General features: G+C 43.0%; 2 protein-coding genes across 2 annotated transcripts in view; both read right to left on the bottom strand.

The window, feature by feature from the left end:
- numbl (NUMB like endocytic adaptor protein) overlaps positions 1-3,700 on the bottom strand; it is a 43,043-nt gene extending 39,343 nt beyond the window's left edge. Inside the window, exon 1 of the mRNA XM_076142004.1 lies at positions 3,631-3,700. The gene's annotated coding sequence lies outside the window, so the exon portion shown is untranslated. The remainder of the gene's footprint in view (positions 1-3,630) is intronic.
- Positions 3,701-6,159: 2,459 nt separating this feature from the next.
- coq8b (coenzyme Q8B) lies at positions 6,160-14,891 on the bottom strand. The gene is made up of 16 exons (XM_076143918.1): positions 14,800-14,891; positions 14,124-14,305; positions 13,828-13,984; positions 12,840-13,042; positions 12,402-12,468; positions 11,652-11,726; positions 11,112-11,228; positions 10,939-11,024; positions 10,137-10,277; positions 9,967-10,048; positions 8,953-9,046; positions 8,458-8,599; positions 8,259-8,366; positions 8,074-8,139; positions 7,687-7,773; positions 6,160-7,330 (listed from the first exon to the last, which is right to left on the bottom strand). Coding segments are annotated over exons 1-16 (1,914 nt in total). The 5' UTR covers positions 14,801-14,891; the 3' UTR covers positions 6,160-7,024.
- Between the last annotated feature and the right edge of the window lie 658 nt (positions 14,892-15,549).

The raw sequence follows: 15,549 nt of genomic DNA, 5'->3' as shown, positions 1-15,549 counted from the left end.
CCTGATCCTGATTATGCAATAGTGTTTTAATTGTTTTATTTCATATCTGACAAGTGCAGCAGAGTCTGGAGGATCTGGGGGCTTAGCACCTTGCTTCAAGCGCACTGTGCTGATGGTTGTTAAGGATGACGACATACTTATTCATTTCTCTGGCTAAACTTTTCCGATCGGTTTTGGGCTTCAAACTGGCGATCTTCCAGTCCCAGTCACTACTTCTGTAAGCCCAAGGCTACTACAGCGTATGTTTCCGATTTCAGATTTGGTCATTACTGTGCCACAAATCTGGCACTGGAGCCATGTGGAGCCTCCAGTTCCTTTTCTCTTTGTGAAATCCCTGCCTTGGCCGGTACTGCTGGAAGAGGTATTGGGTTAATAGGACTGTGGGCACAAACTGTGGGACAAACCATGTGAAACCAGTTGACAAGTAGCCAACGAAGTCATTGCTAAAATCTAGTTAAAGGATAGAGATCAAATCGGGCATGTGGCCGGTCTAGTTTTAGAGACTTTTAGATGGAAAACTCCAGTCCATCATTGTGCTTTTGAAATTCAACTATTAAACAGGGTAAAATAGGCCATCCCAAAAAAAAGAATCAAAGGAAACAAAACCTTCTCTTGCGCAGGAATATAAAATATAAATATTCCTTGCAATGAGGGCTCCACTCTGAGCTCTGTGTGCTGAAAAAAAACCATTTCCACTTTCCCGTTATCTGCTGAGAAAAACACCACTGAAGCAGAGAAATAAACTGCTGATTGCCAGGCACACACAGATACAGATACACACACACACACTCAGTAAGGCAAGTAAGCATTCAATCCACACAAATACATACACGCATGGTCAAACAAAAAACACAAAGCGGTACTTTCACACTTGAGCATGCACTTACTTACCCCAACCCATTCATTTATCAGACCATATCAACAAAATAGGAAACACCAATAGGAAACACAAACACAACATTGATAACAGGGGTTTCTCCACTCTGCTGTGCTTTGTACTGCAAGTATGACATTGTCCAGCTATTATTGTGAACAGTAATGGAAGGTATATGGGAAAGGAGTGGCTGCATTTAACTGGCCAGCAGAAATCAGATAACTCCACTCAGCACATAGGCACTTAGGCATCAGACAGCAGTGATGGAACCTTGAGTTTGTTTGTGTGTGTGTGTGTGTGTGTGTGTGTGTGTGTGTGTGTGTGTGTGTGTGTGTGTGAGAGAAGGAGGGAGGATGACATGGACATAAATGTGAGAGGACAAGTGAAACAGCATGTATTTAAGCTCTGAGTAGGCTGACATGATCGCAGCCAGTGAGCAGAGTTGTGTTTGCTACAAACAGCTGGGAAGCAAATAGCTCTGCTCTCCGCCTGCCTCACCTGCTTTCTATCACTTTGACTGTTCTAATCTGCTTCTTTCCCTTGTTTCTCATTCATCATTCATCTTTTGATTCAGATCATCCTTCTGATTTCATTGTCAATTAATCCAACCACCGGAACTACAAATGGATCCTATCATGACACACACATACTGTGCTTGCAAACACCAACAGCCACTGTACATTATTGTGCACCAACCAGCCATAGAAACTTTATAGAATGTCAAATCAAATCAATGTATAGTTTGCGAAAATTTAGCTATTAATTATTGTACATGTCTTACATACAGTACACACATGCTGAGACACAGGATCAATATCTAACATTGTCAAGAAACAGCTGGTTAGAAATCATTAACAACCCTTCACAGCACACTAACGCTGTCCTAAACTGGACAATCTCCAGACTAAGCCAGACTAATAAAGTATCCAAGGGCTCGCGTGACCTGCTCACAGGAAGTGCAGGATGGCCACTGGCTATCAGCTACCGGCAAAAACAGGGCCCGGCCTGGAAGTGGAGCTGCTTGTTTAGCAGACCCACCCTGACCAGCACAAAAGGGGGACAACGCAAAAGCGGGGGCAACGCCCTCCTCTGCCACCAGCCAACCCAGACAGCGTTCTGATTGGCCAGCTGGATGACCTCTGATCCCAACATATTGTGCTCTCAGCTGGGCCAACCCCTCCCCCTGTGTGTGTGTGTGTGTGTGTGTGTGTGTGTGTGTGTGTGTGTGTGTGTGTGCGCAACAAAAGACAGCAGAGTCCTAATGCTGCAATCAAAGGCAGTGAAAGAGCGGAAGTGGTCGGAGGGGAAATGGTGAGTGTGTGTGCATGTTCCTGTGTGCAGTGTGTAAGTGGTCTCGTCCAGTAATGATTACATCAGATGCATACAGGGTTCACTTTTACCCGGTTTTGACTGCCAAATCTATCAGCTACCTGCTCAGGTCAGACCCATCATGCTTCCATCTAGCCTCATGGTCTCTGGCCAAATGTCGCTCTCTCCACTTGCCCAGCCTTGGACCCAAACTAGTCCCTCATTATGGCTCATAAGCAGGCTACACAGGTGGTCTGAGACACAATGGTCCCTGTGCATATTGTTACAATTCCCTCCCCACATGTGATACACACATCTTCTCTCTCTTTCTGTCTCTGTCTCTGTCTCTGTCTCTGTCTCTCTCTCTCTCTCTCTCTGTCTCTCTCTCTCTCTCTCTCTCTCTCTCTCTCTCTCTCTCTCTCTCTCTCTCTCTCTCTCTCTCTCTCTCCCTCTCTCTCTCTCTCTCTCTTTCGGAGGCAGAGGCTCAGGGGTAGACCACCCCATAACATCATGACTGGCGGTCTACGGAATGCCATGTCATGGAACAGATGGAGCTACACAGACAATGGAATCACACTGATTACTGACCTACAGGGGCATGCGGGGAGTGTGTGCATGACAATTGCAGTCTCTCAGTCATTCCCCACAGTTTGGGCACATTAGCAACCATTAAGCTTTCCATTCATGTCAGGGGGAACAAGTGTGAAGAGATCCCAACATGCAGAACTTTGAACATGATGCAATCATACCCAAAGGAGACAAGTTCACTACCCAGCATGATGCAATGAAGCGACAGAGGGCATAGGTGAAATAATAATCCCACAATTTAAACTCAAATGTTTCTCAGCAGCCTATCCGTCCTGAAGCTGATACCTAGAAAGCATTCATGCTGGACATGATGTCTAAACCTGTGAGTAGCCAATAATCAATGTGGCTCTTTACAACCAATTCATATCAAATTATCACACTCCTACAGCAATAATCAACTACTAAATGCCACTGAAACAGTGTAACGTGGTTGTAATGTTGCTATTTAGGCTTATAGTCTCTGTGTACGTTTATTCCAATTGAATATAAAACAGTTTTATTGCAGTAGCCCATTTTACCGGTGTCTAATATGAACATTTACAAGCACATTGCGATATTTGATGGTATTTCATTTGAGATGACAGATCTAAAAAGGTTATTTCAAAGGCTACTAACACAGTTCATTCATTCCACACTCATATGGGCCCACAGATGAGATCCACATCCGCGAACATCGCAGTTGTACCGAAACATTCACTCGCCCGATCATAGAACACACACATCTCGAGTGTATTGTGCAATACGGGACACGTACGAAATGCAGCCATTCATTATGAACCCATCGCCGGGTCTACATATAACCCACAACTCTCTCATGTATAATCGGGATTCCAGACTGAACGGGAATCAAGTGAACTCACCAAAGAGAACGACGGATTATCGACTCCCCGCACCTCCTCGCTGTGTAAATTCCAGGACGTGATAGACAGAATGATAATCTCTAATGCGTTATTTCACAAATTCCCCCTTCTTGGTCCGCACTGTGGAAGCGATGTATGAAGGCGATATGGAGCCGCAAAATCAACCTGGTCGGTAAGCACAAAAGATTTCAAAATAAAAATAAAAACAAGTCAAATTATTTAATCTCAGGCATCAAATCAAACAAAAAAAAATCAAGGCTATAAAAGGGTATGACGATTAAATAGCTGTATCAGTAGTAATTCTCGGATGCTTTGGTTATTCACTGTGCACTTACTGGGCTGCCTTCCCCGGCTCCACCCGCTAACCCAGCCTTCCCAGTGCGCCCATTGGCACACACGGCCGGACATGCAAATTCACTCTTCCCATTGATGTTTTCCAGAGAAGAAAAAAAAAGCACGTAGGGCAGCGGTTCAGTCGCTCTACAGCGCCACCGTGTGTTACTCGACCTGCAATGATAATTAGATAAACCCTGAAAAGGAAGCGTTTTCTTGTGGTGTCCAGGTGTTAAAGTGGGACTGGTGCCTTGCCGAAGAGAAGAGCACTTTGCAGGTGGCCTGTGCGGGGGAGTTATAGTGATTATTGTACATACTGTGAGCTTGCAGCAGAGCAAAGGGGGTCCATCCATCCATGCTGATCCTGTGTGTCCCCAGCAGTCATTTGTCCCGAGTCAGGGTCCCACCAGGACAGATCACAGGGTTAACTCTGTCATACATATGACATATAAATTTAGAGTTTACAATTAACTAAAGTGGATTTAGTTAATGGGAGGCAGTGGCTGGGGGAGGGAGGCAGTGGCTCAGTGGGTAGTTCTTCCGCTTGGGAACCGGAGGGTTGCCGGTTCGAGCCCCTGCCGAGGTGCCCCTGAGCAAGGCACCGATCCCTCAATTGCTTCCCCCTCTGCAAAGGGTGGTAATGTAATGTAAGTCGCTTTGGATAAAAGCGTCTGCCAAATGATCGTAATGTAATGTAATGGATTACTTTGCATGTAAGGAGGAATCCTCATGCAGACATGAGGAGAACTTGCAGTCACCCCACACACAAAGGTCCCGGTCAGATTCAAAGCTATCTTTGTTATTTTTGACTCCCTGTGATAAAAAAAAACCTCAACAATCTTTGGATTGTTTTACAGAATTGTATTTTTTCGGGTCAAATTTTTATCAAAGAATGGCCAATTTGGGTCAAAAGTGTCATATTCAGTAAATACTAAAGGCCCTGCCTGACTTGACTTGATTGATTTGGTAATGTAATTCAAATCAAAGTGCCTTAAAAGAAAATATGGTCCCAGTAACATTAAGCCAGACTGCCACACCAGAGAATCCTTGTGATCACAAACCTAGAAAACTGACTGTAAAGTTGCAATCATGCATCCAGCTGAGTGAACCTTATAAAAATGCTAACAGCCCGGCAGGCAGAGAGGGCTGTCAACCATCCCTTTATGTTCACATTGAGGTCCCAGCTAAACTGTAAAAACATGACTTTTCCCTCTGCAATGCCCAAAATAAGAATACAGCGCCTCATGTTGAATGTTTTTCCTCTCCAGAAACAAGATGTTCGCACAGACGGTGCATCTTGACAGGCATCATATTTTCCATGCCTTTTAATGAAATGGTAGGAATAGAAGTCACCACTCGCCAGTCCTGTGTGGACCCTAATGAAAGGTCTGAGACTGGGGCCAAAGAAACCTTTTGGCTCGTATAAAAATGAAACCAGCTGCTTCTTACAAGCAGAGGAACAGTCCAACTTACTGTTGCGTGAAACTACAAGAGAAGAATGTGCTTTTTCTTCTCTCGACATGTGCTGGAGTCATTAACTGTGGCTTATTCCCTAAAACTGTGGTTTTGATGTTTAGGAGCCAAACTGCCCAACAGCTGTACTGAACAGGGTGTGGCAGGACTCAGGTGCGAGACATTTACGGCACGTACTGATTGTGATACGGTCAAGGGCTAGATTTCTGTCTATTAGGTTTGTATGATCTAAGTGAAGCGTCATATTTCAGGAGCCAGTGTGTGTGTGTGTGTGTGTGTGTGTGTGTGTGTGTGTGTGTGTGTGTGTGTGTGTGTGTGTGTGTGTGTGTGTGTGTGTGTGTGTGTGTGTGTGTGTGTGTGTGTGTGTGTGTGTGTGTGTGTGTGTGTGTGTGTGTGTGTGTGTGTGTGTGTGACGTTTGGAGAGCAGCCTACAGACATCCTGTAATGTCATAACAGCTTGACCGAAGGCAAAATGGACAGCAGGGCCCTGACACAAAAATAGTTCCTGCAAAAAGTAGAAGCAGTTACCCGAAGTCAGTGAGCTAACACTGTTGCACCATGGTCAATACAAGAACACAAAGAAATCAAATATAGCCTCAAGTCGATGACCTTTCCCCAAAGAGGTCTAAAACTGGAATAGAAAGATCAATATAGAGTGAAAGGAATCTTTGGTGTACGGCCTCGGTTTGACATTTGCCAACAAATTCCACTTTGTGATAAATATAAGTTATTTCCCACATTTTATTTCATTAAAAAATCACAGCTGCTTTGTTCAGTTACAGTAAATATCTCTATCAAATGGAAATGTTAGTTATGAATTTGCTATTAGGTCTTTCTTATGGAGTTTGATGAAGTTTTGTATGATGTTTACAGTATAATACAAAGTTATTATCCAAGGGATGGCAGCAAGCAAAGTGACTAAGAAACAATGTATCTAGTCTTGTCAGTTCACACGTTTACACAGAGGATATTGATCGCCATGGCAATATGGCGAACCTTGCACTGAGAGTCATGAGTGATCAGCATGAATTAATACCCACACTGGAATAAAACAAGTCAACAAAATCAATATGCACAGGCCATAAAGTGATGGTGACAAGAAATAAATTTAAAATCTGATCAAAAAACAAAACACCCCAAAACCAATTAAATAAATGAAGTTTTTCTTTCCCATACAGATTGACTTAGTGACATAATATTGTGAGCTTCTACACATATTTCTTAAAACATGATCGGTGTCATAGAAATTCAACTATGCCATGAGAGATGTTCAGAATATCTGTTTGTCTGCGTCTTAATGCTTATTCAAGCCCTGATGGGACAAAAAGCTGCAATCAGTGACTGGTAGCACTGAAAGGATGAAGGCAGAGAAAGTCAAGAGTAGCTATGGTCCTCACAGAGCACATCTGTAGTATCAGTTATCTCTTCACACCCACTATCTGCTGTCTTTTTGGTTCTTGCACATCTTGATCCTGAACACCCATTATGGGATTCAAGTTCCTCATCATTTCAGTCCAGACAGGTCTCTCTCAAAAAGTGTTGGAATAGTTGTAAATGCGGGGACATTGAAGCACTTGTGCACGAGCCTTTACGCATGGGATTGAGCAGCCTGTGTCGCTTGCCTCCTCTGGTTGTAGGCGTTGTATATTTCCAGGAACATGTCCCTGCACGGTATGCGCGCCTTCAGTTTAGAGCAGATGAGGAAGGAGCCGGCCATCTTGCGGTGGAGAGAGTAAGTTTCCTCAGGTGGAGGGGTGAGGCGGTGGCGGAGCATGATGGGGACGAGGTCCTGGATGCGCTGGGTCGTGCTCTGGGCGCCGAAGTCAAACGGCTCCTGGCAGGCAAAGGCTTCACCCAGGATCATTACTGCCTCTACATGGGCATCCTTAAAAGCCTGGGGGAGGGGGGGTTGAAACTTTATACTGAATAACTTCTTTATAGATTACAGTTGCTTCCCATAATATTGCCATTGCTGCTTTCCATTTCCATTTCATTAAATATTACAATGGAAAAGTAACAGTGGTCAACACTGAATCAACTCAAACACACACATTGAAGACATCACTTCCTTGGCAAAGACAGAAATAAATGAGGGAGTACTGCACTGCAGCTGTGTGGAAACAGCAATGAGCACAGGAAGTGAGACTGACATAGAGAGAGAGAGAAATAAAGAGAGAAGAGAAGAGACAGAAGAGGAAGCCATATCAAAAATACATGAGTGCAGTGTAAGCACAGACTAAAATAGCTTACCTTGGCTTCAAAGCCCGTCAGAAACTTTAGGTCCTTCGATTTGGAAAGAACAGTGGCTCGATCACCCACTGAAGCTGCATGCACCACCTTAACACACACACACATTCACAGGGTTTGTGCCTGGGTATTCAACCTGGTGATTCAACCATGTGGGAGGAATAATATAGTACCATATATAATAGCCCAGTAATAATATATTATCTGATCCATGCACCAGATAATTGCAACAGCTACAACGGACATGTATGCCATATATGCAACAGTTATCATTGTATGAAATCTATAGCTATATTTTACAAAAGACAGGTAGTAAATGATTTATAAAAATCTCATTTCAGAAATAATGTACTGCTGTTTAGGGTGTTGTAATTTCCGGTGTCTTTGTACCTCTATGTAGTCATCTGTGAAAGACTCTGCGTAGCTTCTGCATGCTCCAAAGTCCAACAGAATAACCTGGAGGCAAGTTAAGAGAGGTTGGTAGGAGAATATGGTGTCTCTCTCTCTCACACACACACACACAAATATATAAGCGGATCCATGGTTGAAGCATTTGCCAAATAAGTCCTTTCCACCTTGTTGGTGTCTGCGTTGTAGAAGAAGTTGGACCAATTGGGATCCGTCTGCATGAACCTGAACTCAAACAGCTCCCTGAGACACAACTCAAGGATGTTGAAACAGATCTGGAGGAGAGAAAAGAGGTTTGTGTTACAGTTATGCTCGTTATTAGAATTGGCACGGTAAGACAGATGAGTTGTCAGTCAAATCTCATACCTGGTTCCTGGTCTCCTGGTCAAGGTCTACGCAGCGATCCAGAGGGACCCCCTGCACCAGATCCATGGCCAACACTCTGTGTCCTGACAACTCATCAACCACCTCAGGGACTTGAAAGAACTCATCTCCTTCTATCAATGACCTGGGGCCAAAACAGAAAAGTTATTTTGCGACGAGTGAAAATGATTGTAATGCAAAATCAATGTGATACTGAGGCTGTCTCCAATATTCTTTAAACCTGTTTATGTGCATCTATTTTGTGTTGGATCGACATTATTTGATATAACCGATGACATTTAGAAAACGGTTCAAGGGCAGAGAGGAACACTATAGTTGGACCAACAGTAAGCACTTTTCTGAGAACTCTCAATTACAGCGCAAGCATCCTGAAACTTGCCTTGGCTTCTATTCTGCACAGTGAAATGATGCGTTACGACTAGCCAGCGGCTCTTGGCAGTGGGTGGGATTAGGGCTCTGTGCTCCACATCAACCTACCTGAATTTCTTGGCACTCACAGCTTCCCTCTTATAGTCGCACTCCCATGCAAGCTCCCTCTGAAGAACCTCTAAGCTGCTGTCGGCAAACAGCCCTGCGTAAAAAGGAAAATAGTGCAGAACTTGGCAAGGAAATGCAGAGAAAACACAGACTCTCTGCGATCTTCAAACACAACACCATTTCTGTCCGTTTATGTTACAGAGCAAAATTAACACGATGAATACGAGCCTGTATTTATGGAACAAAGGCTTCAAAGGTCATGTTTGATCATCAGAATTTATGTTCCAAGTATGTCCAGTAATAGCAAATACCTATACATTTTGGCTCAATTGGACAGAATTAGAAGAGAAACAAGTAAACAATTAACATCATCCATGAATGATAGATGACAGATGTTCTCATTGTCAAACAGCATCAAGTTGTGTCGCCTGGTCTTAGTGTTTGACTGCAGTGCCCCCTATGGGCTCATCTGGAGCAGTGAAAATGCTGCAATGGAAGGCAGCAGTTCTGCATTATCACGAGTGTGACGATCATAAAAGCACCAACAATGGGAGAACAATCTGTAGGTGCCCCTTTTCTATAGGGCAGGTGGTGCTTTTATGGCCATAACGTACACATAATAACGTAACCCTAAAAAGAAGTCATTTCAGCATTGTTGAACATATAAATTCTTCACTGCCGCCTACAATTTGTGCTGCAGCTCAAGTCAACATACAGATATCACAGTAATTTCACATCTGTCTGCTTAATGATGTGGAGTATTTATGAGCAGGTGCATCGAAATTGCAAGAGCTCTCAATCTAAGGAATGTGAAGCAGGGAAACAGATCATTAATGGCACAGAATAGAGAATTCATGCACCAACAATAAATCAAATAAAGTGCCGGAGCCTGCTAGAGCTGGATGTACAGAGTGTCTTTGACCTATAAATCATTTGAGCAATTGTCTCGGAGTAATTTTCCTTTGAACAGAAGTCTTGGATGGACAAAAGCTGCAACACTCAGGCATTTGTTACCTTCTGGCAGGATCACACTCATTTTCAGCACTGACATTAGGTTATTAATGTCACTGTGGATGCTCTCTGCCACTCCTGGGTACTGGGATGAAAATGAGAATAACACGTGGTCAAATAGATGCAGAGAGCGTAACAAGAACAAGACACAGAGAGAGTAATGTGCGTCTTACCTGGATCTTCAGGGCAATTTCTCTACCGTCTTTTAAGACCCCATGATGCACCTGGCCTATGGAAGCTGCAGCAAACGGTTTGTCTTCAAAGGAAGACATCTTCTCTCTCCAGCATGGCCCCAAGTCTGCCTCTAGAACTTTCTACATACATAAACACACGTACATCAAGGGTCACTAAGGGTTTTGCGCAGCTTTTACGGACGGTCAGGAGACAAATACTGTCCATATTCACTAATGTGCCGCACCGGGGATTTGGGTTGGTAAAATGAGAGAAAAGCTGCATCCAGAGAATTTGAGGGTGTGCTGGTGTGAGGCCGCATAGAGACAAGAATGTAAATGTGTACATAAAACTCGCTATGGCTGATTTATCATGGCTGGTCACTGTTGCGGCAAAGGTAATTGTATCTAGATTTACTTGCTGCATTTCCTGGCTACATTAGCCAGGATCTCACAGGTCACGTTTTCAAATGCGCTGTCCCTGGTGCTGAACGCTGTGCTGCATCAAATGTTGCGCTTTATCATACCGAGTGGCCCCTTTAAAATGCTTTCCTGACAGATGCAGGAAGAGTCTTGGATAGCGGCAGTGCATTCAAATGAACTTGCTGTGTTCATTTACATAATCAGTTTTAGTAGATACCCTACTAAACTGAACACATGCGGCAGTCCAGAAATGCACAGCCTGGACGATAATGTGCGTCACGCTTAGTAATCTGGACCCAAATCTACTAAATGAACTAGGAAAGTTTACATCAACACACAAAATCGAACTTTACAGAACAAAACCATCTTCATTTGTGTTTACATTCATTTGCCAGGTGGGCATGAAGTCTGCACTCTGCCGAACCCTTTCAAAGATCTTCTGCAGTTGTGGGTTGATGAAGGAATTGTCTGAGGGGAGAGAGAATGGTGTGTGTTGTTAGATGAACATTTTCACTGATGAGAAAGAATCCATGTTAATCATTGCTACGTGCGTACCTTGAATACTGAGCATCTGTCCGATCTTGAGTGCGGCCCCACGGACCTTACAGAGTGTGTTGACTATTCTCTCAGCGTTGGCCTCTGACAGGAGTGGAGAGTCTAACAGGGCACTGTCTATGAAACACACACGAGAGTCACTACTGATGATGCGAAGCAGAAAATATTGAAGAGTACAACAGCATATACAGCATTACACAATATCAACAAAGGGAATCCCATGCTATAGCCATCACGCCCTAATTGCAGCGTCTTAAGGTTTGAACGAGCCACGTGTAGAAAGGCATCGGTGAACCATTAAACCCTGAGCACTTAATATGTATTCCTTTGATAACGCTCCTGTAAAGAGGCTTGTTAACAGGTTTGATTTAATGCCGGCCCTGTGCCTGGCAGATGCTGACATATTAGAGGCATCTCCAGGGCTGCCCCAATGACCATCTGTCTGCTGGATCTGCCAAGCATGCACTGCACCAAAAGCCACTTTGTGCGGTAGGATAGGATGAAGGCCCATCAGAGGGCAGGAGTGTGTGAGTTCTTTACCTCCTTTCCGTTTCCCGCCCAGTGACTGTTTTGCCACTTCTGTTATGGCACCGATACCCAGCCCGACTGCCAATCCTGCGGAGACAAGCACAGACACAAGTGATATTAAATTCAGGGATAATCAGGGGATGTTTTAGGAAGACAATGGTTTAATACTGTTGCTTCCCTCGCTGTGAGTGCCAAATGCTGTTTTAGGGGCTTAAACCACATCCATCACAATGTAAGATAACGGCCAAGAAACGTAAATTGTTACATATTCAATATAACCACAGAGATTTAATAGAGTTTATATTCATATTACTTCTTAATGGTATTCATTTTGATGAAAACATACAGTATAAAGCTATAAGCACTTTTCATTCAAATTCATCAACATTTCAGACATGAGGTGCTACACCATGGAGCAACAACTAAGTTACAAGGTGCAATGACAACACGGCTCACAGCACAATGTTGATCATACTAGGGTTGTTATACACCTGGATACACCTTCTAGATGATGCAACCCTAGTTAATGAAGACATTTTGATAGACGTGTATAAGAGGTCCACTATGCATAATTTATACAATTTGTTCACCTGTTACATATGAAAGATGGTCTTGAAGCATTAATCCTTGATAAATAATGAGGGAAGTCAATAAGCTCAAAGGTGCATGTACTAGAGCTATGAAGTGTCTGTCAAGCAGACTGCAAGTTGTGTGTTTGGCACGCAACGTATACATCAAATACACAAAGTACATCTCAATTACCTCCAAAGTTAACCAGCCTGCTGATTCTTGTAGCAGGCACCTTCCTCTCTTTGGCACGCTCACTCAGCTGAGGAAAGACAGAACTGAAGTTATTTCATATAGAATGTCAACATATGCCTAAACATTTGTTTGGGTGTATGCACAGAACATGTGGAGGGTGAGTTCCCTACATTTCATCCATGACATCCTGCAAAATTATGTGTATTATAATTCCTGGATTAATATATTCATGACAGTTAACAGCTTTCTATTACCCGTTTACGAGACATTATGACATTGCATCTAAACAAAGTATTCTGTTAATACTCCAATCATGAATGTGACTCAAACCAGAAAAACATAAAACATAAAAATCAGTCCTGGTGGTGCATTCCAGCTCTGAACAGCATCATCTATCTAACAAAGACCCATTAGATCAACTAAGCTTAAGAAACCAACCTTCTGTCGGACGGGTTTGACACTGGCCTTCTTAGCCTCCCTGGCCTTCTTGATGTCTTCTGGTGAGAGTCTGGCTACAACTGTGTCATGGACAAACCTAGCCTGGTAGTGATGGTAGAGGCCAGGGGTCATGTGGAAGAAGCGAGCGCCCTGCCCTGGCCAGCCTGCACCCCCAGGAACTGCCCCGGAGGCAGGGGGCACTCCTGTGGTACAAAGAGGATAAAGCATAAAGTTATCAACACAGAAATTTCACTTGATACAAATGTTAAATATTATCTAAAACACCTTTTTATGACACTACCACAAAGCTACATGCCTTTACGTGGGTGAGGCCTACAGTGCAATCAGCAGACGGACGCACAGGGGAAACTTGTATTGTGGTCTGATGAGTCAAACTTTCAGATTGTTTTATGAATCAATAAACGTCATGTCACAGTAAAAGAGTGTGTTGGCCAGACCTGTCTCCCTCTGAAAACATGTGGCGCATAAGGAAGTGTAAAATACAGTGGAGACCCCAAAACTGTTGAGCAGCTGAAGTCTTATATTAAGCAAAAATGAGTCAAATGTCCACTCAGTTCCAAATCTTGCCGAGTGTTGTTAAAACAAACGCTGACAGAACCCAAACATGCCCCTGTCCCAACTATTTTTTAATGTGTTGCAGCCATCTCATTTAGAATGAGAGTATATTTGCAAAAAAACAATAAAGCTGATCCCTTAAAAAATATATTATTTTGTATTCGTGCCAATTTCAATTAAGTTCAGGTTAAAGAGAATTTTCAAATCACTGCTTTGTTGTTATTTGCACTTTACACACTATCACAACTTTTCTTGCCGTTTAGGTTTTTATAAATAGACAACCCTTCGATTATGAGACTGTAAGACACAAAATGTAAAAGGTACCAATATAAGTTTAAGACAATTCTCAATCTTTTGTAATGTTGTGTATGTATTTTGACTCCTGTTGATACGTATAAGAGCGTGATTTGACCTGTTGGCATCTCTCTTGCAGCTCCAGCTCCTGTCTGCGTTTGCTCTACAGCATCATGGGGGAACTCGGAGCCCATGGCCCATTTGGATTCTTCATCAGTGTCCATGTCATCCCAGCCCTCCGCATCAGGAAACACATCCTCCTGCACGGACTTTTGCTACAGAAACCGCCATTGTTTTTACAGACAGTTCGCATATCATAAGAGATTGAAGAAGGAACTAGCTTCTAATATTGAGTATATTGCTCAAATCTACATACACGTGTGTGTGTGTGTGTGTGTGTGTGTAAATCCTCACCACATTGCTGTCTCCCATTATGCTGCACACCAGTCCTTCCACTGCCTCCTGGGCAGCTTTGGCCCCTGCACCCAGTGTGGTGTTACAAGCCATCAGACGAAGCTGTTCCCCCTGGGTGTTGAGCAGAGCAGAGCCCACTTTACCTGCCCCACGCAGCACCTGCATGATCTCTGAGGCCATCACTGTGGCACAGACAGGAGGAGGAGAGAGGGTGATATTAAGTGCATATGCTGTTCAGAAAGAGTTAAAGTAATAGACACGCCCACCTCACTTTTGGGAGGAACATGAATACAAGCGTTTTCTATTTAACGTTGATCATCCAGGGATGGGTCAATCAAAAGATTGCTGGGACAAACAAAGTCTTGTGTGCTTCACCAAAGACGGGAGTTCAACCTTGACGCGAAGTCACGTAACGTCACGCTTTATGTGCCTAAAACACGTGCCCTCAGTGAACAGTGAAGACGCAGATTAAAGAGGAGGGAATTTAAAAACTATCAAATATATAAATCTGTCTTTAACTAGCTTACTTCGGGGTCTTAGTTAAGGTAGAATTAGCCATGCTTTACAACGTAGTGGCCCTTTTTGAAGTTCCTACTCCAACAATTGGAATATGAAGGTATTCTTCCGCGGATGAGACTAGGATGACATTACGCTGATGACAAATGAAGAGACTTACTTTATGCAACGCCGTATTTTCCAGGCTGTTCACACACTGTCCTCTGCTACAGCCCGTGTGAATGGTGTTCAATCTGTTTTGCAACACATGAAGTACCCGGAAGTAAAAAGTTGACTGACGTGATCCGCCTCCAATCATGGGCCGAAGATAGAAAAGAGGCGGGATCAAAGGGGTCATTCCGGAGAAGAGCGCTACTGGTGGTCTAGCAACAATCACTACATAAATAAATAAATAAATGAAAAACTTTATGAGCAGCTGGTGATTAAATTAAAGTTTTCACTCAGAAAACGAGTGAAAACGTTACTACGAATTACAATTTAATATCATTTGTATTTATTTTTTGTGGAAAATATTTCTTGAAGCAGTCTGATTTAAAAACCTTTAGACTTTAATCACTGATTACATTACATATTTGTTGTGAGATTATTGTGTGTTCTGGATAAAAGATTAATCTAATGTATTAATTATCTGGTTTGAAAATATATATATCTACTCACTTTCAAAATATATATATAAATGTCTGAGATTTTTTCTCAGAATGCAGAACGTTTTTCCCCAATGTGGACATTTGTGTCAGAATTAAATATTTCGATTTAAATGTCAGAACTCAATAAATTAAAGTTAATCGAAAGAATATTCAGACAGGTTCATCTCAGTACACAAACAGAGAAGAACACTCCATTTACCAGAGGGGGGCAGTGCAGGTGCAGCTATTCTGTTGTATTTGTTCTTATCATTACTATACCCGAA

Source organism: Genypterus blacodes, unplaced genomic scaffold, assembly GCF_046128005.1.
Source record: "Genypterus blacodes isolate CSIRO-AG114 ecotype Tasmania unplaced genomic scaffold, CSIRO-AGI_Gbla_v1 ptg000003l_1, whole genome shotgun sequence".
Classification (NCBI taxonomy): domain Eukaryota; kingdom Metazoa; phylum Chordata; class Actinopteri; order Ophidiiformes; family Ophidiidae; genus Genypterus; species Genypterus blacodes.
The sequence above is the reverse complement of the archived record's forward strand: the minus strand, read 5'-3'. Positions and strand labels throughout refer to the sequence as shown.